General features: G+C 46.3%; 1 protein-coding gene across 17 annotated transcripts in view; it reads right to left on the reverse strand.

The window, feature by feature from the left end:
* The window catches only part of ABLIM1 (actin binding LIM protein 1), an 899,845-nt gene that overhangs the window by 526,016 nt on the left and 348,448 nt on the right, over nucleotides 1–25,381 (reverse strand). The window contains exon 1 of one of the 17 annotated variants that reach the window (XM_086922889.1): nucleotides 1,785–2,244. The exons of the other annotated variants lie outside the window; for them this stretch is intronic. Within the exon in view, the coding sequence (XP_086779015.1) occupies nucleotides 1,785–1,800 (16 nt within the window). The 5' untranslated portion in view covers nucleotides 1,801–2,244. Of the gene's footprint in view, nucleotides 1–1,784; nucleotides 2,245–25,381 lie in introns of those variants that run through there. 17 annotated transcript variants of the gene reach the window in all.

A 25,381-nucleotide genomic window follows, 5' to 3' on the forward strand; every position in this document is an offset into this window, starting at 1 on the left:
ATTGGCCCCGGATCTGGACTAGACGTAGTGACTGGCTAGAATTCCGGTCTGTGCATGTTAGTCCTCATTCTAGACCAGGAACTGGGAAGGAAGCAGTGCTGGGGTGGAGTTACCAGTCGTAAAGTGTGATTTCGGACCCGGCGGGGCGTGGATTGCTTTGGTGCAGAAGGTGCAGTGACTTGGGGCTCAACGGCCTGGAGCCATTGAACTCTTATCCTTGCTGTATAATACCATATAAACAGCTGCCAGGGGGCTCATTCCCTTCATGCACCAGGGCCCATGAGACACTGGCTACACTACTGGACAATGGTAAAGACAGAACCTTCATAATGCACCCCTTAGAAACAAGCGAAACTACATTGTAATTGCAGCTTTGCCTCTTGACTGCACTGTGTGATCCTGGGAGGAACATGTATTCTTCCTGTGCCTCACTTATATTTTTGTACAAAGGTGGGAATACTAAAATATGACCACAGAACCATATGTATAAAGTGTCCTGTTACACCCTATCACAAGAATAATTTAGACTGGGTGAGTTAAATAGAAGCCATGTGGTAAAGCGCAACGAGGCAACACAGATTGTTCTGTACATTATATCAATGTTCAATGCAATACAATACAAAATATTTTCCCTGGATTGCTGGGGCAATTTAGCAAAGCCACGGTTACCCAGAACCAGGCTGAATCCTAACTAATGCCATTTGCCAAGCACTGCAAGGCACAAATGCGCTCTACAAATGTCAATCACTTACTTTGAGAAACTTGATATGTCTCTTACACAAAGACAGAGAGCCCAGAGATTAACATAACCCTGAAAACAAGAAATAAAACATAATGTGCAATTATACCCTGGTGGAAATTCCAGTTCACCTGGGGTTGTGTTTATGCATTTTATCATGATCTGATCTTTAGATTAGGACTTGAATAATTGACGGAATTTCCACTGTAAATTCATATTTATCAGGCGATACCGGTGATTTAAATGGGCAGGTACGGTCCGGTTCTGAGTACCTGCACTTTTTTACCTGCACTTCTCAGCCCTGCTGCAGTACATTCAATGGGAGAACACCGGCACTTCTCGGGAGCAAACAGGTACTATAAATATTGGGTACCTGCACTTCTATATTTCTAGTTAAAGCACTGGGCGATACTAACAAGCCAAATATTGCCAATTGCTTTAAATGATAGTTCTTTGATAGGCCTGGAAACATTTTGGGAATTTCACCACAGTCGCAATTACTTCTACTCGTTAAGCCCAATTTTGGGGGAAAACAAGCATTGTAATGCTCACCGCTTAAGGGAGCCTTTTCAACGCGTAAAATGTTCCTAAACATCAAAGCCATGCACCCCACTGCCAGCCTGGCACCCCCTTTGATCTCCCATGGACACCAGAATTCCGCTCCCGGCTCCCTCATTTCCCGACTGCGTGATCCTGGGCACATGCCGTTATCTCTATGTCGTTGCATCCATTCTCTCGTCCAGCCCAAATTGGGAACGCCAAGAACAACGCAACACCAAACATTAAGGGCGAATAGCGGAAAATAAGAACGTTTACATATCCCAAATCAGCCGGTCAGACACGTCGGTGATATAGGGCGATTAAATGGAGGAGAGCGGATGCCGCAGCAGGCTCGCGCGCCCCCATCTTTTTCTGGTTATCAGCAATAGGCAGAAAGCGCGGGGAGCATGAGAGCATCTCTCGCGATGGTGACAGCCAGACGCTAGAAACTGCGCCAGCATCATCGATCCGCAATCATGGCGAAGGCTCCATATTGGCCATTTACCTTGTTCCTTCACCATGACGGCGCTCCCGGCTCAGCCGTGCGGTGGACTCGGCGGTGGCTGCAGGCGCGCCTGTGGGCGGGGCGGGGACCCTCTCGGTGCTGCTCCTGTTTATCCAGCAAGGTGAGGGGGAATCGATGGCAGGACGGAGATCCGAAAATGCTGCTTCACGTCACAAAAAATAAAAGCTGCGGTAATCCTTGCGGGTGCGGTGCGGGCACTCCCTGCCGGGGCTGGCTGCGGCTGCGGGATGCGGCTGACAGAAATGGCAGCTCCGGGCTGGACTCTGCCCCGGCAGTGCGCCGCCGCCGCCGCTGCTGGGGCTGGCAGCTGCTGGGCTGAGACAAATGCAGCATTCCTCGCCCCAGCCCTGCTCTGACACCACCTTACATTCCTTCAGCAGGGCGGCATGGCACATTCCCTCGCAGTGACGCCCCTCTCCATGCCCTGCCTGCTCTGCCCGGCAAAGCTCTCTCCTAGCCAAGGGAGGCAGCGCTCTCTAGCCTGACGGAGGAAGTCCTCTCCCCTCCCTCGAATTAAAGGCTCTGCTACCAGCAAATGCGCCAGTACCTCTGCCCCCCCTCTACATTGGCACCTCTCTGCTGCCTTCACACAGCAAAAATGTAAGTAGCTGGGGTTTCGCCTGCAGCTCAAGTAATCCTATGCCCCCTCATGAAAAGTAATCTCTGCCCCCCCCCCCTCTCCTCGAAAAAGTGCCCCTGCCTCTCCCAGAAAGATATCCCTTTGACCCTCCCTCCAACAAATTCACTCTTCCTGTTCCAGAAATGCCCACTGCCCTTCTCATCAAAGGTACCCCTATGTTATGTCCCAGGAAAATGTACCCTTTTTGTCCCTAGCCCAGAAGATACACTTATCTGCCCCAAACAAAACACACGTATTTATAAATTGTTTTGTATAACGCTACTCTTCACTAACGCCACTTCAGAGCGCTACTAAAAACACATCCTCGCAGACTGTATCCCCCGTCCTCCAAAGAAGGATGCCCGGTCCAGCAAAGCCAAACCTTCTGGTCTATTACCCTTGCCACTCTTCTCTGCTCGTAGTAACCCTGCAAGGGCCCCTTGTCTTCTTGCAGCACTACAGGGTACCCACTAACCCTGCAAACAAAGGCTCCTTTGCTCAAAACCTTGCAAACGTGTCTTACTCTGCCCCCAGCCGAGGGGCAGCTGGCACCATCACACGTGGTGCGACATGGACAGCATCCCTGTGTTGCTCCTCAGCCACATCGGATGGTAGTTGTGCGCAGGAGGCCACTGTAGGGAAGAGGGGCTGCTCGTGCCGCTGTTTATTGTCCCAGTGTGTCAGGAGGGGGCGAGTAAGGCCACAGAGGTTCTTAGGAGGGGTCACCTATCAGCACTAGACCTCTTTGGTGATCTTGGCAGATGCCACCAGCAGGACATCTCAAGCTTTCCCATGATGGATGTCAGCTGTTTGATGAACTCACAGCTGACACCTGGACCACCCATAAGCTGACCCAACTTGTGTAATCAATAAACTTGTGCAAAAGAAATAATGAGCTAACAGGTGTCCTCACATCCACCAAGGACCAGGGATAGCAATGCTGGGTGCACACATTCTATCCCAGGTAAACCTGTCCTTCTGGTGGTGCCCAGCACATGCTAAAAACATTTCGAGCAATAATACAGAATGAGACCACTTGAACAAACTACAGGAGGAGCTGATTGGCTGAGAGTGCAAGGTAAGGTAAACCCATATATATATATATATATACATACATGTATATATGTATATGTATTACCTACCGTTAGGACCTAGTTTCCATTGGAAGAGCGTTTTTTGTTTTGCCAATAACTTTGGTCCCATTTGATGAATCCTTGAACATTTTTCAAAACTAGTATGACACTCAAATCAGATGCTGTCTTGAAAGTTTTGAGGTGATTCGTCAAGTAGGGGCTACTTTTCCCCATGCAATTTTCCATAGGAAGTTTAGACACAACTACAGCTCTAACTGCTGAACAGAATTACAGTAGATTTGGCAAAAAGGTAGTTGTTGGCCCAGAAAGCGACCTTTTTGTAAATTGGAGTAAATGTATTCAGTAGTTTTTGAGATAGTAAGAGAAAAAACAATTTGTATATATAGGGACATGAAGGCCCACAAATTCTGCCGATCTTGTGCTGAGACCTGATTGGCTGCCAACTTTTCAACCAGGAAGTTTTAGCAGCCATCTCTTGGGACTCAGCTTCTGTTGAGTCCCACAAAAAATGAAAAATAGAGAAGGGGCAGGGTGGGAATACCCTGACCCTCTAGGCCTCCGGGGTGGGGCGGCAAAAAATGTTTTAAAACATTTTTATTGCGCAGCAGGGTCACAAATCCACAGTAACATAAAAAAAAACAATCAATGTCTCCCGCGCTTGTTTTCATTATAGCACCTGGATGTGGGGGGAACAGCGTTTACAACGCAACTTGTACCTCGCAGTACCTTTACCACGCAACTTTTACAACGCAAGTCGTTACAACGACTTGCACTGGGGGGCGCTGTAGGATAAGGAATAGTTTAATTTACTATCCAAAACCTTCCCTACTACCCACGGGGACTGGAGTTGGAATAGTAAATTAAACTATGCACTATCCAGCGCGTTGTAAAACCTGCGTGGTAAAGGCATGCGTTGTAAAAGCATGCGTAGTAACGACATACATCCAGATGTGGTAGGTCCAGGGCCATACTTTAAAAATCGTAGGGAGTCGCATGTGCCCCCCTCCTAGGGTTTTAGAAAGCCCAGGAACCTCCACATTCCAGGGCAAATCTGTATACATGAATGAAGGGAGCCAGTGCAGCCCCCCAACAGCCTTGGGGACTGCCACCACTCTGGGACTCTTGAAAATATTTATGCGGGCTGGCCCGCTTGCTCCCTGGGGATCACCACCTCCCTGGGGCAAATCTGTTTAAATAAATGTGGGGAGGCCTGCATGGCCTCCCAGCAGCCCCGGGGTGCACCATCTCCCAGGGGCACGCGAAAAAAGTGAATGCAGATGGGCCCGCTGGGCCTCCCCATGCCTCTGGACAGCCACCTCCCCATGGCAAACTGTGCTAAAAGAATGCGGAGGGTCCCATGTGGCCCCCCCTTGTAGCCCCAGGGACTGCCATTTCCTCAGGGCAATTTACTGAAAACCGAGGGGTGCATGGCTCCCGCAGCAGACTTGGGGCCCGCCACCTCCCTGGGGCTGAAATACATGAATATAGGGGGTTTGTTGTGGACTCCCGGCACCAGGGATCACCACCTCCCCAGGTCTAAATTCTACAATGGCGGGGGGGCCGCACTTCGTTGAGCCGTGAATGGCCCAGGGTTGGGTCCTGCTACTTCTCGAGGTGCCCATCCACGGGAGGTAGCAAGCCAAAGCAGGAGCTGTCAAACAACTCCGGCTTGCAGGAAGTGGAGTTTTCATCTGTTTTCCTTAACGCAAATATGCGTGCAGGGAAGCCGATGAAAACATTGCTCTGGCAGACCGGGGGCTGCCTTTCAGCAGCACCCTGTCTGTCAGATCAATTTCGGCTCCCATACGAAGCGGGGAGCAAGCTGCGACTGCAGGGGCCTTTGGGCTGCCTCCACATTCCCATTGCAAACTGTGTGCACTGGGGCACCCAGGAGGCATAGCCAGGGTGGGTTCACCTGGGCCGAAATCGTCCTGGAAGGGGGGCCACGCGGGCCCCCTCCCTTACTAAAAATATGCATTTTTAAAGACAGGGCATCTGGGGAAGGGGTCCCAGGGGTTGAAATTGGCCTGGGGAGGAAGGCCGCATGGCCCCCCTCACCCATTTAAAATATATACTTTTAAAGGACAGGCTCGGGGGATAGGGTTCCCGGGGCTGAAATCTGCCTGGGGAGGGAGGGTTGCATGGCTCGCTTCCCCATTAAGTTATGGCCAAGCCCCAGGGGATGTGGTCGCCAGGGCCGTATGTGGCCAGGGAGAGGGCCGCGAGCCCCCTCCCACTTTAATAAATGCATTTGGCCTCGGGGAAGTGGTGGTCCCTGGGGCTCAGGGGGTCCACGCAGCCCCCTCACAATTTTTTAAAATAAAGGACCTGGGGAGGTGGTGGTGACTGGGGCAGGGGGGGCGCATGCCCCCCGAATTGCTATAAACACAAGCCCCGGGTAGGGGATGGTCCCGAGGTATAGAAATGTCCATGGAGGGGAGACCTGTGTGCACTACTGGTTGGGAGATCAACTTCCCTTGGCTGCTGATGGTCATTGGGGCAAAGAACCCCTATTGTTGCCACAAGTAAGTCCTCCACAGCTGGATTGCTGAGATGACATCAGAGGCCCGCCCCTTTCTCAACCACTCAGCAAAGGGCCCCGCTGGCACACTACTGGTTGGGGGATGAAGTCCCATTGGCTGCTGAGGGTCGTTGGGGGCCAAGAACCCCTATTGTTGCGGTAAGTTAGTAACCCGCAGCTGGATTGCTGAAATATCATCAGAGGCACCTCCCTATTTCTCAACCACTCTGCAAAGGGGCCTCCTTGCACATCACTGATTAGGGGAGGAATTTCCCTTGGCTGTTGAGGTTAGTTGTGGTCCAAGAACCCCAATTATTGGCACAAGTAAGTCCCCCAGAGCCAGATTGCTGAGATGTCATTGGAGGCCCCACCCCCTTTCTCAACCACTCTGCAAAGGGGCCTCCTGGCACACTACTGATTGGGGGATGAAGTCCTCTTGGCTGCTAAAGGTTGTTGGGTGCCAAGAACCCCTATTGTTGTGACAAGTAAATCCCCCACAGCTGGATTGCTGAGACATTGTCGGAGGCCCAACACTCTTTCTCAACCACTCTGGCAAGGGGCCTCCTGGTGCATTACTGGTTGGGGATGACGTCCTCTCGGTAGCTTAAGGTCATTGGGGGCCAAGAGCCCCTATTGTTGCTGCAAGTAAGTCTCCTACAGAGGGATTGCCGAGATGTCTTCGGAGGCCCAACCCTTTCTCAACCATTCTGTATAGGGGCCTCCTGGCGCACTATAGGTTGCACCCTCAAGCGCTTGATCACACTCACCTAAGGCACAAAAAAATTCCGCTCCGTTGCAAAGTGCAGTATTTATCGGTTACTCTGCCTTCTCCACGGAACGCAGAGTTGGCGAATTCCACAAACTCCGCAAGCGGAGCAGAATTTTATGCTCAGGCCTATTAAAAAAAAAAAGGTTTCTGGGACGTTATAGTTAGGACATAGAATTAAAAAAACCTTAGACATTCACTGAAAAAAACAAAGGTTCGAGGGACTTTATAGTTTGGAAAAAGAATTTAAAAAAAATTCGAAATTCACTGAAAAAAACAAAGGCTACAGGAACATTTTAGTAAGGCTCAGATTTCACTCATACATAACCATGCAAATTCAGCAGTTATAGTTACCTGAGCTAACTATAATTTACACCCCCACAATGCACTGCTTATGACCTCACTTATTAAATCACTCATGACATGGTCAGTGACAACACTGATGACATCACCAATGACATCATTCACAGATTCACTCAGACACCCATTCACACCCCCATTGTACTTCTCATACACTCGCTCCCACGGCCACACAACCCCTCACATACCCATTCACAGACCCATATCAGTACTCACACAACCAATCACTCATCCATAGAGCCACTCTCCCATCCACTAACTCATACAGCCACTCACACACCAACAAGCTCACCCATATAGACACTCATGCACCCACTCACTCACCAATACAGTCACTCACATACCCAGTCATACAGACATACAGGCACTTACACACTCACTTATATACCCTTAGAGCCACTCATTCACCAATATAGCTACTTACACACCCACTCACTTACCCAGACAGCCACTGGCATAGCCACTCATTCACCCATACAATCACTCACACAACCACTCACACACCACACACTCACCCTTACAGCTACTTACATACACATTCACTCTCAATATGGCCACTCATGCATTCACTTACCCACACACAAACGCACAAACAGTCAAACAGCTACTCACCCATACAGCTACTCACACACCCTCTCCCTCAGCCATACAGCCACTTACATGACCACTCAGTCACCCATACAGCCACTCACACACCTATGCAGCCACTCACATTCCCACTAACACATCCATACAGCCACTCGCACACCCATACAGACACTCAGACATTGATTCACACACTGATAAAGTCACACAGACACTCATATGAGATATATTAGAAATAGTATGACTAGTTACTAGTACAGAAAGAATAGTAAGTTAACTTATGCTGTAGCTTAGAATATATCTTTAAGTCTCAGAAACGTTTACAAAACACATTCACATGATGAATTCCTCAGTGATGTAATTTGAGCTGTCATGAGTGATGTCACTGACCATGTCATGATTGATGTGATATGTGAGGTCATAGGCAGTGAATTGTGGGGGTATAAGTTATAGTTAGCTCAGGTAACTATAACTGCTGAGTTTCTATGATTATGTGCAAGTGAAATCTTAGCCTAACTATAATGTCCATGTAACCTTAGTTTGTTTCAGTGAATTTCTAAGCTTTTTAAATTCTATTTCCTAACTATAAGGTCCCGCTAACCTTTGTTTTTCCAGTGAATATATATATATATATATATATATATATATATATATATGCCACAAACGTTGCCCCGGTGAATGAGCCACAGACTCTGCAGGGCGGGTCAGTGCAACGGTTCCAGGGCTCCCTCGTAGAAAATGTTCACAAAACCAAACTTGTCTTTCAAGTAGGGAACACTGACACCTTGCTGCTGGTTCAAAAGGTGCTTTTATTTTAATAATGAAAGCTGTACAGGTCCAAATAAACCCAACGCGTTTCTCCTCCAAGAGAGGCTTGATCACGGGTAAAAGCTCTGCTTCCTCCTTGCCTCGTGGTTTTACACTGCAGCTTGGCTTTCTCGCAGAGTGCAATTACAGGCAGGTGTGTCCTTTATTTTCTCTGCAGCATGTGAAAACTTTATTGTTCACTTTACCAACATGCTGCCAAATGTCTCACAATAGGGACTGTCTGTGACTGCAAGTTCGTTTTGAAACTGTCTTTTTAAATGCTTTCATATGCAGCACCCTCGTTACCACAGCCAGCAAGTGAAAAAACGACATCTTGCTCCCTTACCAGCATTCCTTTTCGATTTTCTTTTGGCAAATCTCCGTGTTTAATCTTGCAGGATGCTTGGTGAGCTGGGCTCATGGATAATTAATGCCACAAACGTTGCCCCGGTGAATGAGCCATATATATATATGACCTACTAGTTATAGTTAGGTCCTAGTTTTCATAGGAAAAGCGTTTTGTGACTTACCTATATCTTTGGTGCCGTTCACCGAATCTTCACGAAATTACAACATTTTCCCAAAAAATTGTCCTAGTGAATCTAGTTGTGCTTGCAAAGTTTTTGGGTGATTTGTCAAGCGGGGGGATGGGTGAGAAAAGGGAGGGGTAAAAAAGTGTTTTTCCCATGTAAATTCCCATAGGAATATTAGATATGACTACAGCCCGAACTGCTCAGAGAAATTTCACCAAATTTGGCAGAAAGGTAGCTGTTGGTCCAAAAAGCAATCTTTTTGTAAATTGGTGTAAATCCATTCAGTAGTTTGGGAGGTATTAAAGAAATAACTAATTTAGATATCTAGGGACGCGAACACTCCGCATATCCTCTTGATCTCATGCTGAGATCTGACTGGCTGCCAACACTTCAACCAGGAAGTGTTGGCAACCAACAATAGCTTAAACAAAGAAAAGGGGGCAGGGTAAGAATACCCTGACACCAACGCTCTGGTGTCCCTGAGGGACCCCACCAGGGCAAAAAAAGCATGTTTTATTGCCAAAAATCGCAGCGGATCTGCCAAAAGTTTGAAAAATAAAAACAAGCGCGGGCTCCCGCACATGGTTAGGGAAACGACCTGGTTAGGCCAGGTTCCAGGGGCATTGTTTAAAAGAAGGAGATGGTGCGCAAGGATCCCCCCTCCTGAGGCTCTGGAGCCCTAGGGACTACTACCTACCCGGTGCTAAATAACAGTTAATGGGGGGGCTACAGACTAGAGGCTCTATTAGCCCGGGGGCCACCACCTCCCCAGGGCTAAACAAATAGAAATGGGGGGCTTTCGGCTCCCCCTGACCTGCGGGGACCACCACCTCCCAGGGGTTAAATACCAGTTAATGGAGGGGCTTGCGGACCACCTGACACTGGGGACCACCACTTTCCCGGGGCCAAATACTTCCAAAATAATGGGAGAGGCGCAGAGCTGCCCCCCTCCCGGGCCGTTCTTAGTCCCGGGGACCACCACCTCCCTGGAACAGGCCTTTGAAACTTGAAGGAGAGGGGCCTCATGCCTCGCCCCTACAGGAGCCAAAAATGGCCCTTGGGGCTGCCACCACCGGGGACGGCTCCTGCTATGTCCTGGGGTGAACACCCCTGGGACATTGCTGTTTGTTTTGGCTTGGCGGTAGCTGTAACAGTTCCCGCTAAGCCAATGCAAACACTCTTGTTCCAGGTGGCGTGAACAATCAAACAGCTCCTACCCACCGGAAGCGGAGGTTTCATCTCTTTCCCTGCTCACAAACAGGCAGGGAAAGTGATCAAACTATTGCTTCTGCATGATGTATATATATATCATAAAGAAGCAACAGCGTCTACCCGTTGCCGGAGCCCCAGGCCATTCAGGGTGGCCTCACTACATGGGCACGGAGCTGCCCACAAACACCACACTGGCAAGAAAAACGATGTGAGGCCCAATACCTTGAAAGTTTCTTTATTTCAAGAGTCTTTTCAAAGCGTCTGTGTCCTTTTTGCCCAACGTTTCAGCTTTGTTGCCCTGATCACGGACAGGAACACAAGCGCCCAGGTGCGCTCAGGCGTAATTTGTAAGGTGTATCACGTGACTGCATTTATCAGCACTACCGTTCCCATAGTGCATTGTGCATGTTACTCAATTGTGAATTGGTAATCCAAAAGATGTTTTTTACCTCGGTGGTAATGTCTGCACAAGCACTGATGTTTGCATGGAATCGTTTTTGGAGCAGGCAGGTGAGTTCAGTCCACTTCGCAAATGTTCTTGAAGTTTTTGACTTCATGAAAAAACGGCATCTTTCAGGCACGATTAAAGCAGGAAAACATCCCTCTTTAACCCCTTCCACGCTGATCACGAGCTGGGCTCGTCATGGCGTAGCCTCCTCGCACGCTGATGACGAGCCCAGCTCGTCACGTAACATGCATTTTCGCAAATCTCAGCGTGCGAGCGGACTTAGGCTAGCGCGCATGAGGTTAAATCCCTTCTATGTGCCATTCATTTAATTAAGTAGTTATCCCTTGGTGGGTTGAAAAGCGCAAGTGAGCCAGGCTCCTCAATTAACATCACGAAGAAGCAACAGCGTCTCCCCGTTTCCGGAGCCCCAGGTATATAGTCACAGATCCCCACCTTGTATCATGAAAGAAATTAGATAACATGCACACAAAAGTGATAGATGTAAAACTGTGTATAAATGTTAATACGGATCTATATTTTTACGATGCAAAATCAATAGAACAGTGGATGTGGACATGATAATGTAAACATTTGCAACAGATGTGTACAAGAAATTATGTTACATCTTATGAGCTCTGACCTCTGAAGAGGCAGAGACCGCTCTATAGAAAGCTACAAATAAATAACTGCACACTCTCTACTACTCAGTAAAAAAAGTTCTTCTGCTCCTGCCCAGAAAAAGCACCACTCACCCCAACCAGGCTGTAATCTGCCTAGGGTAGCTTATGTTCCAGTTCAGGGAGGCCCTGCCCTAGCACTTCAAGCTATTATGTTACTACTGGAGAACGACCACCTCTGATTTGCATATGATAGGCCCTGGCTGAAGTGGAATAGTGGCAAAAAAGAAGGGAAACTAGAACTGTTTTATTTGTAAAATCATAAGTGCCAATGCCCAAAGTGCTGATCAGACTCATGCAGCTGGCACTATAGAATGTCAGTGCTCTGAATACCAATGGTGTGTAGACCAGAATTCACTGCAGATCTCTTTAATTCGCAGCCACACACTCCCTGGCCGGATATCTCACTCTTACAGTTTTTTACTTCCTACCGGGGTGACAGATTTTCTGTCTTTCTCTTCTTCTGTCTTGCCGTTTTGTGTGATTTTTCCCTCTTTTGTTTGTGGGAAATGTCTGATGAGAAGAAATAAGTGCCGGTCCCCAAAAATAAGTGCTGGTGACCCCACTGACAACCCTTAGCTCGACTTAAGAACTGGAGACTGGAATGCAGCTCGAGTGATTGCCTATGGGTAAGACTTTTGCAAGTATTATAGCTACAAACTAAGTGTGATGGGTAAACTCAGACGTGGATCCTGTGTTCTTTGTGCCACAGGACTCAAACTGCGCCTACCTGATGAGGCTCCACTAAGTTGAAACAGGTCGTGTTACTTGCGTTCCTGATCAGAGATGACCTGGCCTGACCTATCAGGCTAGGCTATTCCTATTGGAGAAGGACCTGCTCTGATATGAATAGGATCGATGACAATTTATCTTGTATCATTAACTGAACACACATGCCCTACGCTGCTCACCCACTACGCCTTTAACCTTTCTAGCTCACAATTAACTAAAATGCAAGTTGGCATGGGGAGCTCTATCAACACATACCATCATTTGTTTTCTCATATTTGTTATCTCAATGTACTTTATTCAATTAGAATTCCTATTTGATGTCACAAATTGATTACACTTTTAAATATGAGGTGTGAGAAGCTGCTGTACCCTATCTAGGCAGTTGATCTATAAAAGAGTCCTCATAAAATGCATTATCACCCATGAGGAGGGTATCCTCACACTGAGTAGGTGAGTGTGCCTAGCCCTGCTTAGAGTACCTTGCTTAACCCCTTCGATGCTCATGACGAGCTCAGCTCGTCATGAGGCACGGTTGAGCTGTGCTGATGACGAGCTGAGCTCGTCATGAAACAATGGGAATAAAGGATCTGCAGCACAGGAGGGGAATTGCTGCAGCAGCGATGTAGTTAATTGAAAAGCCAGGTCTTCAGCATCTTGAAGAATTTAAGAAGTGAAGAGGAGGCTCTGATGTTAAGTGGGAATTTGTTCCTTGCTTTAGGAGCAATGTAAGAAAAAGTCTGTCCTCCTGGTTTAGTTCTGGTATGCGAGAGATGTGTGTGAGTAGGAGTCCTGTAGAACAGAGGTGGTTGGTGGAAAGAGATCGACTGTTCAGGTAGGTGGAGCCTAAGTTGTGTAGTGCCTTGAATGTGTGTGTGAATCGTTTGAAATTAGCATGTTTGTGTATTGGGAGATGATGATATCCTTGTTGCGTGATGTGAGTTCGATATGGGAGGTTAAGGATGAGTCTGACTGCTGAGTTCTGGTGACTGGTTGCTTGGGATCACCGTGTAGAGGATGATCTCGTAGTTCAACTTGCTAGTGAGTAGAGCGTGAGTGACAGTTTTTCTGATTTGACTTGTGAGCTATATGAGGATCTTCTTCAGTCTCTTCAGGGTGTGTAAGCAGGATGCAGTGATATCGTTGACTTATGTGGTCATCCCCAGTTTGCTGTTGATGATGATTCCGAGGCTCCTGGCATGGGTGCTGGGTGTGGGCGGAATATCAAAGCACAGATATAAAAGACAGTTACATTTTGAAAGTGTTTTGTGACCTTAAGGTGAAATCAAAGAATAACAAGAAGGTTTTAGGTTTGTGTGATGTGAGAGATGTGTTTGACTTTATATATGAATGTTATATCAAATAATTGAATAAAGTAAATGAATAGAACAAATTTGAGATACATTTTTTGAATGGGTTGATCAGAGCTTTCTAAGCCAACTTGTTGTGTTATATGACTAAAGTGTCGCTGTCTGATGGGGAATCGTGAATGAAAAACAATGGATTGGTTTAGTGGATATACCGCTGATCCCTGTTACCCACAAATTTATGATGAATGTATAGGGTAGTTAATTTGGTCAAACGTTTGTGGTAGATTTTGAAGTGAACTAGAGACAACATTTGGTGTCATTGTGCCAGGAGCATTACTATCATATCTGATGTGCTTTAGATTCTTGTGACAAATATATATTCTCAGCAACCAAAAAATACAACATTGAAACGGGTGAGGACAAGGTTCAAGCTGAAGCCAGTGACATTACCAAAGTCTGTCTTTTGGAGTTAAAGTCACATTTCTTGTTGAAATCAGAAAACGCAGATGTTTTAGAACAAGAACACGGCTTATTGCTTGGCTGAAAGGTTTCTTCAGTGTAAATTCTCAGTTGACCTCCCTGAAATGCATATCATTACTTCAATTCTCCATATTTGATGGAATGATATGCATTCCAGTGAGGTTTATTAAGATGAAGAAATGCATTCTGGGTAAGTAAACACGTGGGTTAAATGCTCGAAAAGGCAATTTTTCTATGTTTTTATAATCAAATATTTTTCCGAGCTTTGGCTGTTTGAATTGTGAGTTTAATTTAATCTCAATATGGGTAAGCTTCCTTATTTTGTAGCCTGTTGCTAGATTCCTGCTTGGTGAAATGAAGTGAGAATTTCCTTCAGGCAGATTCGAAATATGTGTAATGTAATGCTAAAAACCTTTCTAAATGTCCTGTGAAGAGCTTCGAAGGCTAGGTGAGAGTGGAAAATTTGATGTCACGCCCCCAGGATCTGGGCTCTTCCCATGTGATGCCATGGTTGCTATTCACCTAGCAATGAAGATAATATCTGTAAGTCTTCACAGTGATAACTTATACATTGTTTAATCCTTTCGACCATTACAGATGGCCATATGGGTTTTGGAAATTGGACATCATATGACGACTTAAAAACGCAAACGAAATTCCACCGGAGGAGGAAAAATCCTAGCTGAAAGAAATTCGCCCCAACATAACAGTGGAACCTGTTGGAAACGAGTTGGCTTGTGTTTTCACCAGGGGCAGCCTTGGTGTCATGGTGTGTGGCCTGTTTGTAATGCAAGCAGTGCCAGTGTTGGCAGATGGCGGAGTTCAGGCACACACAGAGTCGAAGTGACATGCCAAGGGTGTGTTAACGTGCCCAGGGCCAAGCCGCAGTTATGTGGACACCTGGCGCCACACAGTAGGCAAATTAGGCGGGCTAACAGGACGCCAAGTTAAGTGGGATGAAAACGTCGAGGAAAAAAAGAATCAGAAAAAAAACAAGGCTGTAATGGCAGCTAGCTAGGGGCGTTCATGGTTCCACTGCCTAGCTATTAATCAACAGCTTCTAACTAACATTTCCGTGTTGCATGAAACATGCACGCTTCACTGCCCACTGTGCAGAAGTGCCCCACAATAGACCAGCGGCGTCAGCCCAGCCGGGGCCCTGCTGACCGCTGCAGTCCTATTCATGAGCTTGGATTGTAGGCTTCCTGAGCTCGGATTGGCTGAGAGGCACGTCTGCCTCAATGAAGAGATCTGCTGAAGATGAACTGTGGACGGTTAGGCAATGGGTGGCCTTCAGCACTCCACACTTTGATGGGAACTTCACCTCTTGATAGGGGTGCGCAGGGCTCGAGTCGGGTACCACGCGAGTGGACGCCGTCCCCCCACTTATTTTACCGTGTTTTTACTGGGTGGACGCCGTCCTCCCTGCCCAAAAGATGGAGCCGGTGCCGAGTCTGCACCTGCGCGCGAATGATAGCCTTTCAAATGCGCCCGGGGCTCATACTAATCTCCCCTTCCACCTCGCGCCCTCCCCTTGCCAGCATTTCTCAGAGCATAGCCGAGGCGCCAAGGCTTCAGGAGCTGCGCTGTCAACACGCCGAGCATGTCACTTCCAGGGACCCCGACAGATGCCCGTAGTGCCTACGGCCCGAGTCTGTAATAACCGTGTAATCCGAGGAATGGGTCCTGTGTATAGTGCGTTCTTGTGTTTTGAGTGACTGCCACTTATTGCAGTATTATGCCTTTACTTGTATCTTGTATGTCTTCACGCATTTCAGACGGAGACCAGCATATTTTGTGATATCACTTCCTGTCGTGACGTCACTTCCGGTGACACCACCCAACTTGGAGCGTCCCACCACTTCTTTTTTTAGGACTTGTGCCCTGGGGGTGTGGCTGGTATGGTCAGTGCTTTTGCTTCTCTATTATGAGCTCCCAAGAAGGGCAAGGGGCTGTATTACAATAAGTGTCCCGGGGGTGCAACGGGCATTTGCACCCTTGTGCGTCCTCTTCTATAATACCGATAGCGCACTTAAAGCCCAGCACTATCAACAAAGGGTGTTCCCTTATTTGCATAGGGGTGTGCCCTCTGCAAATGAGAGAATTCCTTTGACTCTGCGCCCACGCCATATTACAGAAGTGGGCGCAGAATCAAAGGGGCCCTCAGTAGGCGCACTGATAGTGCGCCTTTTAAAAGGTGGCGCACTGTCAGTGTACCCCCTGAAAGCAGCCCTCTGCATGGGTAAAGGGGTCGCATGGACCCCCCCAGACATCCCCTTGCAGGCGGGTGCAGTCACTGACAGCACCCGCCTGCAAGGGGATCTCTATTGCCCTTTGAAAGTGCAGGCGGGTGCCGCATGCACAGTGATCACGGAGCGGCTGCTCCATGTTTTCACATGAATGCGCTTCCCCCAAGGCAGTGCATACACTATAATGGGGCGCATTGGCATTGTTTGTACCCGGCGCACCTTTTCTACAATGCCAATACGTAATACGGCCCAGGTAGGCAAAATAACAACCCCCATTTGCACCTTAATGCTGAGCATTTGTTTCTGTTGAACTCCATAAAATCAATTCCAATGCTTCCTTGAAATGCTTAGGGTCTTGTACCAATAACGCACACGTTGTAACCATGGGCATCAATTTACCTCAGCTACCAGATAGGGTCATATTCCACCTAAATGTACTCCATTTTTAAAAATTAAACTAATAGTATATAATAGAATAATATATTTTTCACTATTAGTGTAATTAAAAAAAATTGACTGAAAACACGTAATGTGGAGCCTCAATTGATGTCCATAAGTTCCTTCCATGTGTTCCTGCCACTACACTAAGTTTGCCACCTCTAATGCCAGGAGTCACAAAGGCAGTGCCAGGGGTCACAAAGGGTAAGCCAGTGGTCACAGCTGCAACGCCTAAATGACATTCATGGTTGTAACCCTGAAAAGAATCCAAGCAGTCTTTCTTTGGTAGAGAGTTCCATGCCAGATTTTAAGGATAACCCCTATTTAAACTTCTCATATTTAAATATCTTGTATCAAAATGTATCTCTGTATCTCATTTGGATGTTTTGAACATTTTGGAAAATCTAGCAAGCTTTTTCCCATCTTCCCTTTCTTTCACTGAGGAATTCTGGACAAGCAGAATCCTGGAAAATTCTTAGAGGTGTCAGTTCAGATCGATGTACACCTCTTGTCCTCTCCATTAACACCGCATTTCAAAATGATAAACAAATAAACACGAATATGTCTATGGTTTAGGACTTGTGATCATGTGTGAGAGACAGAATCCAAGCCTTCTTTCAGAGGTCTGAGATAATTCACTCAGGGTACAAAGCTCTAGAACAGCAGTTCTTAATATGTAGACCTGGGACTCCTGGGTGGCCCCAGTGCCTACTCGGGGGATCCGCGTTAGCTTAGAAAATAAAATATCGTTAACAGATTAATAAGGTGCATATAAATAAAGAAGCGAAAGGTAAAATGATCTGTAAATGTGAAGAAATGTGTAAACGGATGCTAAAAATTAAGTCGTAATTCTCACATTGATTCAGGCGAGCAGTGCAAGTGCATCGAACTGTGTATAGGAACAGATTATAGTATGGCTTGATTCCTAGTATGGGTGCCTTCAACTAAGTTTAGAAAAGCTCTAACCTTCCTATTAAAATTTAAATAAGGATTTTTTATATTTGTTTGTGGATTAAATAGAATATTTCATCAATTGTGTATTTGTTTGATGAATGTTTCTTTCCATATTTTGTGTATTGAGTTGCGGTTCAAATTATCAAAATAGTTTAGGCTGGGGGTCCAGAGTCCAGTAATGACTCAGTAGGGCTCCCCGGATTCCAATAATGATTCAGTGGGGGCCGCAGATTCCAGTATTGATTAAGAGGGAGTCCCCAGTAGTAAAAAGTTAAGAACCACCGCCAAAGTGCTGAATGCTTGTGATGTAAGGCACAGGTGGCGGACTTCATTCATATGGTTCGGACATGCCCCATGTTGGACCCTATTGGGACGAGGTACTAACACATCTTTGGAGAGCCACAGAATGGGAGATACCAAAAGAACTCCAACAAGTAATTTTGGAGCTCCTACCTAGCTCTAAAAGTAGAAAATTAAGTTGGAGCTTTCTCTCATTGGGGCTCCTATTAGCAAGAAGACACATTATCATCGCATGGCTCAGACCCAGGCCCCCGCAGGTTGGAGACTGGATGCAAGATATGTGCGAATGGGCAACAGTGGGAAGGATGCGAAGGCAGAGGGTATATTAGGACGAAAAAGTGGAGGAGGACCTTTGAGCATGGTCTCAAATGATGGTAGACCTTAGGGATGACCACAATTCAGGAGCACAGGTCTCTGTAGTCACAGGAGAGGGAGCATCACAGGAGAGAAATTAAGAGGTAGACATGTCTTGGAGTGGGATATAATAACCATGTATATAGTAACATTGGAACCATGACTCAATGTTTGGGAGCGGAAGGGGGAGGAAGGAGGTAAGGTGGGAGTTTACAGTTGGCAAAACTCATGTGGACATTATGCAGTACTGAATATGCACATTAGTCCGGTGGGGATGATGGGCGACTAAGAACCTATTCTGCCCCTTTTGGAGTCCTTTGCTGTGTAAAGTTAGATAAATGTGAGAACGGTAAAAAGATATGTTCAACGGCTGTAAATGTTTGGGAGGGGAAGGTCGGGGGGCTACACAGATACTTCGATATTGGCTGTAAAACAAAGTCTATATGATAATAATGCCAATAACATTTATGGGGAAAAGGAACAGTTAAGAACCACCGCTCTAGAACACTGACCCAGCAAAATTACAGATGTATACATCCAAACAGAATTGTAAAAAGCAGCTATAGCTTTCATATTTTCCTGAAGATTTACAGCAAATCAGGTTCTTAAGATGGGTTCCACCGAAAGATTTGCACACGCATCTGCACGCTATAGAAGTGTTTCTCCCTCATACCGATATCTTGTTTGGTGAGTGAGTCAAATAATCAGGACTTTTCTAGGCTGGCTAGTATCTCTTCCTCTTAAAGGGTCTGGGGCAGAGTCAGTCACATGTCAGAGATTTCTGACAGTAAAACTGCTTTGAATTGCTGTTCGAGTTGTTGGCTGCCCTCAGACCCAGCCCTTTCTTTATAGCACCAAGCCCTGCATTGTGAGTTAAAAAGGTACTTATAAAGCACACATTCACAGCTTGGTCAGGCTGCTGAGGCTGTAAGATTTGATGGGAACAGGATCTCCACAATAAATTTGTGAGCAACCTAGAACGGCAGGGGCTCCACTAATCTTGGCACTGTGCAAGGAGGCTTTCAGCTCTAGTGTCACAGGCTGCAAAAGTCCAACGCTGGCCTCTGTAGGTAATTGGTCCCTGTATATATGTGAACTGGGATTTGTTATCTCATTCATACTTTTTGTGTGAACATTTTCTACTTGGGTAAAAAGTAGAAACAAGCCCAAAACGACTCCACTGACTCACAGTTGATGCAGCGCAGTGCATGCTGCACCTATTGAAGGCAGAGCGCATCACAGAGGTGTTGCAGGTGCTCCACCAAAATCACACAAACCTCCAAGTAGAGGTTGGGCTCGGCCGGGAACAAGGCTGCTGGCACATTATTTTCCTTTCTCATTGTCTCTTCAGATTGGTGTGGTTGCTACTGCTTGCATAGTTCTGGTGAATTATTTATTTTTACCATGCAGTTTGTTTTTCCAAGGAGTGTTGTTGTTAGCCCCTTAACAATGAGATGCTTGCTCTGTATTTGGAACCTTATCCCTGCCCATTCACGCACTGGGCTGTTTATCCCTTAATTGCCCACACGAAAAGAGAAAAGTCAGGAACTACATTTTATTTTGCATTTCAGAAATCTGCCAAGTCCTTCTATAACATATGATAACACTAGTTATTCCTAGCTTTTCAGTCAACAGCATGTCACATTGTGGGGCTTGCGGTTTGCTTTTAACACTATCATTCTGTGCTCCAAACCTCAGAATGCAAAGTGCTGTTGACCATTGTTGGACTGGACTATAGGGCAATCAGGCAGTGCCTAATGGGCTGGTCTGACAGACTAGTGTGTGGGCCAGTTTATTTAGCAGTTCCTGCGTCAGTTTTATGGTCAAGTGGGCCAGATTTTACTGATGATTTCCCTGATATTACCACAAACATCGCCTGCAGCAAAAACAAGTGCATGCAGTCTCCCAAATCTTGCAAAATACCCATACAGTGTGTCTTTACAAGATCAAAAAGTGCCTGATTTAAAATGTGAGGTACTTTTTTAGGTATCTAGTTTGCTAATGGGGGCCACTTTCATTTTGGTGCTAGGGCTTTTTTTGTACTTGTCCGACCTTGTGGTTCACTAAAATGCCAAAAGTGGGCAAAGGTGTTTTACATGATATTGGGTTCCTTGCAAGCTGTTTTAAAACTTTATGGAATTGTCTAGTCAAATTCATAAACAGCTTGTTTCATGTGTAAAACCAAATTTAAACTTATATAGTTTGTGAGGGTTTACTCTTTATGTCACATCATGCATTAAAATGAGCATTAACTAGTTCTTAATTTGTAAAATATTAAGAACAGGTGCTCAAATTTGTATAGGAGACCACACCCATTTCTCTCGGCTCCACCCACTACTCCACTGGCTCAAACAACTTACTCTATTGGCTCCACCCACATCCTTAACTGGCACTGGCACTGAAGGCCAGATGTAATACCCGATCTGAATTTCAGAAAAACACATTGTTAATAAAATCAAGACAAACCCACAAAAGAAATTAGATGTCATAACTTTTGGAACCGAAGATAATGAACTTTTTCTGACCATGAAAGCCTGACTCTAAAGTTATGCTGGAGTTACTATCTACTTCCGTTGTGTTTTGAGTCTCGCCTGGCTTGATTTCAAATAACACACTAAACTGTCGCGGACCAGTCTATTAGTAGAAGAGAGTACCACACCTTACACACCTCTCAAATATTTTGCTCTGAGAATTTGGGGAATTTGCATTCCACTGAGATATGTACATCTTGTTACCAACGAATATATGATATTATAGAGCTGAGAGATACAAGCCCATTATGACGGCATCTACCACATGAAGGACATACTGGACTTTTCTAGATGCACCATATGCACCTCTCTGGCATATGCACTGCCTGTAACTGATTTATGCAAATCATTCAGTGCTGTATATATGCTGTATATATGCCTAGTACTGACATCTAAAACCTCTGTTTATATGCATATATCAGGTCTCCAAAATGTGCATATATCATAGGCTCATGAAAAATGTGATGCCACAGGTATACCCATAGTATACAATTCATACCCTTTGTATATGCACAGTATGTAATGCTGTAGTAGGTTATCTGAAAATGACACTTTTCAGATGTGCAGATAACTTCAGCCTTACAGCGCATATAATGGAGGGGTGCAAACCTCACATACCCAAGTCAGAAAGAGCGGTTCCAGCCACTGCACTACGTTACAGGCTTGTAACTAGTTTTGGAGACTGTTAGAACCGGCTGTCTCTAGTTGGCAGAGGTATGTACTTCTGACAAATAGGGACACTCCTTTTCTAGTCAGGGCAAGGGGATCACACCCTTCGATAACCCCTGCTCACCCCCTTGGTAGCTTGGCAGAGCAGAACAGGCTTATCTCAGAGGCTGTGCGTTAAGCAATTATGACCACATACAGTAATACAGTGAATACACTACAAATGGACACGACACCGTAGTATTATAAAAATAAGTATTTTTATATAAGGTTTAGCACAAGACCAAATAACGGCAAAACTGTACACAATCGGAATAAATATGTGGGGAAGGGAAAAAGGATAGTTCAAAGGTAGTTTCTTCTTTAGCACAAAGTTTAGTATCAAGCAAATCTTCTTCTTGGAAACACAGTTCTTAGCAACAGGGTAACTCACACGGGAGCTACACGACGTCGAGGCAAAGTTAATCCACAGGTTCGGCGTCGACCGCGAGGAGCGCTACGTCGAGCCTGGAGTCACACGGACTCTCAACACACAGTACCTTTAGGAAAATGAAGCACACGAGGATCAGCGGCGTCGAGCAATCCAGCGTCGCGTCTTCGGTGTCGATCAGGCCTCAGCAGGCGTCAGCGATGACGCGGTTGCACAGAGTGAGCAGCGCTCACTGCGTCGAAGGGCACACAGTGGATGCAATCAGCAGCGGTGCAGACACGAGGTCCTCTGGAGCTAGAGCCGTACTCCCACTCACTGGCGTTGCTGCTGGCGTCGGTCGGGCCCAGCGTTCGGTCGTCGTGATTGCTGGCTCTTTCGGAGGTGCTGGACTCACGGTTCCAGCTGATAGCACTTTAAGCAGATGAAGTCCTTTAGCCCTGTGACTTCAGCAGGAGATTGGCACTCTTCCAGTCCTTGGAGATTTTCTTAGGAAGCGTGAGAGTACACACAAAGTTCCTCTCTCCTGGTTCCTTGGCAAAAATAAAGAAGCACTGTAGGATTCCCCCAACAACAGCACACTTGGCAGAAGGGGTAGGCAGTCCTTAGATCAGCAGGCCTCTTGTCCTTGGTTACAGGGTTCCTTGTCAGAAGTGATCTGATTTCTTAGTTCAGGGGTCCTACTCTTATACCCCTTTTCGTCTTTGATCCCTTTGTCCATGCCGGGGGTTTCCCAACATCCTGGGTCCGTTGTGGGTGGAGCCAGGCAGAAGCACCTGGCCTATTCACTGAGCAGGGCTGGGTCCTCAGACGCCCAGCAGGAGGTGGAGCCAGCATTGACACTGGCAGGAGCAGAGCTATCGGCCTCCTGGCCGGAGGTGGGGCTAGGATTGTCCATGGCAGGCACAGAGCCATCAGCCGCTTGGCAGGAGGTGGAGCCGGCATTGTATCAGGCAAGGCAGGCTATCAACAACTACTCTCCCCCTACTCTCAACGTAAATGTCCCACTCATCCCACACTGACTCATCCAGACCTGTGGAGCCACCCAGCTCCTGTCACACACACGCAAAACCAGCAGAAACCAGATATGGTTAGACAAGAAAATAGACACCTTCTAAAAGTGCTATTTTCGAACCCAGAGTCCAAAAACCATCCACACCAACGGATGCGTAATTAAACCCCGAGTTCAGGGATACCAAACTCGACCTTGCACCATGCTCTCCGAGCCAGCGAGGATCATAGTACTAATAATCCCGGCGGCCCATTCTAATCAATGGAGAGCAGGCTACCTCGCAATAGTGAAGGACCCAGATGGCGGTAATTCACTATCAGGACATGCCAACTTGGTCAGGCGTGTCCTACCTCAGACTTACAATGCACCCTGCCCGAAGGCCTACCATAGGGGCGACTAACATGAAGCCAAGGGAAGGTTTGGGGGGCTGGCAAGTAGGTATACTTGCGCAGCCGGCGTGACAGCACGAGGCTGCACGTGGGTCTCGCAATGACCGACCCGTAGACATTCTTTTACGAGGCCGCTCCTGTGGGTGGCACAACACGTGCTGCAAGCCCACGAGCGGCATTTGCGTTTACAAGCCCCGGCACTCTGGGTGCACTAGACGAGGGACTGATAGTAAACCAAATAAGCCAAACATGGATACAATAGATACATCAATTTAACATAGGGAGCACTTGCGCTATGGCACTGATCAGCAGTGACACGGCGCCCAAAGCATATACCAGCAAAAGCATCGTAAAACAGTAGAGGCAAAACAGAACGAATGGAGGATAGACTCAAGCCAATGATGTCAGGTCTAACAGAGACTTATACTCTCTCTTTCTTTCACAGGTTTTTTACCTTTTTGTAACCACTTTTTGGGTTACTTTGTTTTTTTGCCCTGAAAAACAATTTTTTACCAGGGAACGAAGGATTGCAGGTATGGCAGGGTGTTAGTGTACCCTGACCACCCATTTCCTTCTTTTGGTCCTGAAGAAAAGCCGGGAATTTCCATCTGGCTTGAAACATGTAAACCTTGCACACATATTATAGATACATCTGGTCAATTTAAAACCTTTACTGTATCGACACATACACTGTTTTTACTATTGTCCAGTAGACTTAAGAATAACATTTTCACACATAAGCCATACCAGGACAATTTTGTAACTCACTTACTTCTTTTTTTGCATTCATCACTCACATACCCGCTCCACTGTATTCCAGGTGTCGTAGCACACCTTGATGGCACTCGGCTGTCAAGGTGGCCCCGATGATGAAGCATGTCACCGACCAGGTCGGTGAGTGAGGGGTTCCTTAAAAACAAAGGACTTCTTCTTTATACTCATTAGGACTCTATCCCACCAAAATCGCTCCTTGAGCGTAGTACATGGTGGTACTCCTCCTTTTTGTTATACATTTACCTTTTCCAGGGGATTAGGAGTACTCTCCCGACCACTCAGGTGGATAAAATCCCTTTACTCTCCTTATTTGTTTATAATATATCTGAAAATGACACTTTTCAGATGTGCAGATAACTTCAGCCTTACAGCGCATATAATGGAGGGGTGCAAACCTCACATACCCAAGTCAGATATGTTCACATGTGCAGGCTTCTGTTTAGTTGGCCTATTATATATGGCACGTTGTGAAATTCTCTGCATATGTACATCATGTGGGCAGTTGATATTTTCCCACTAATACAAGCCTCTGGCATAGTCATATTATATGGCCAGCTGATATTTGCCCAGTGCTTCAAACCGTTAGCAAATGCATATTTTGTGGACAATGAGTGCCCATTAGTGCAGGCTTCAGGCATATGCACGTTATGTGATCAAGGAACACTCGTCCACATTTTAAATGTGTTTTCATCTAATATTCACTATAATAACTTGCGTTTTCAATATTTAATACAACATCAGCGCACCAATATTGCTGCAAATAATCTCTGTGACGCCCTCCAATTTCTCATTTGAGAGGTGCTGTTTTGGTCTAAAAGAAACTTTTATTATGGAAGTTACATGAAACATAAACACAGCATGGCTCTGCAAAATGTCCATAATAGACTCTCACATATCACCCACATTAAAAAGGGAAATGGTATTTAAAACAATATGTTTAAGAATGATTCAAGGTAATCAGGGCAAGACTCTCAGCAGAACAGATCTGGCTTTATAAGGAGGCCCCTGAAAGGCCTGGGACCCTGCGCCAGAGCCCACTTTGCCCATGCCTTAAAACGTCTCCACTGCTGGGTAGGCCTAGGGTTTCTGACTCTGTAGTGTAGTGCCGCTGAAAGATCTTCAACAGCATGTGCACCAGAAAGGTTACCTGAAAGTACAACTAATGTAAGAGGATACACAGATGTGTGCTGCAAAGCAAAAAGCAAAAGAGGAAGCCAAATGAAAGGAGGGAAACTGAATTAAAGGGAGTCAGAAAGGGATGGAATGAAAAAAAGCAGACAGAATAAGTGGAGGCCGAATGAGCTGGAAGCATAGAATGTGAATAGTGATAGCGAACAAGAG

This window comes from Lissotriton vulgaris, chromosome 5 (genome assembly GCF_964263255.1).
Source record: "Lissotriton vulgaris chromosome 5, aLisVul1.2, whole genome shotgun sequence".
In the NCBI taxonomy this organism is placed as follows: domain Eukaryota; kingdom Metazoa; phylum Chordata; class Amphibia; order Caudata; family Salamandridae; genus Lissotriton; species Lissotriton vulgaris.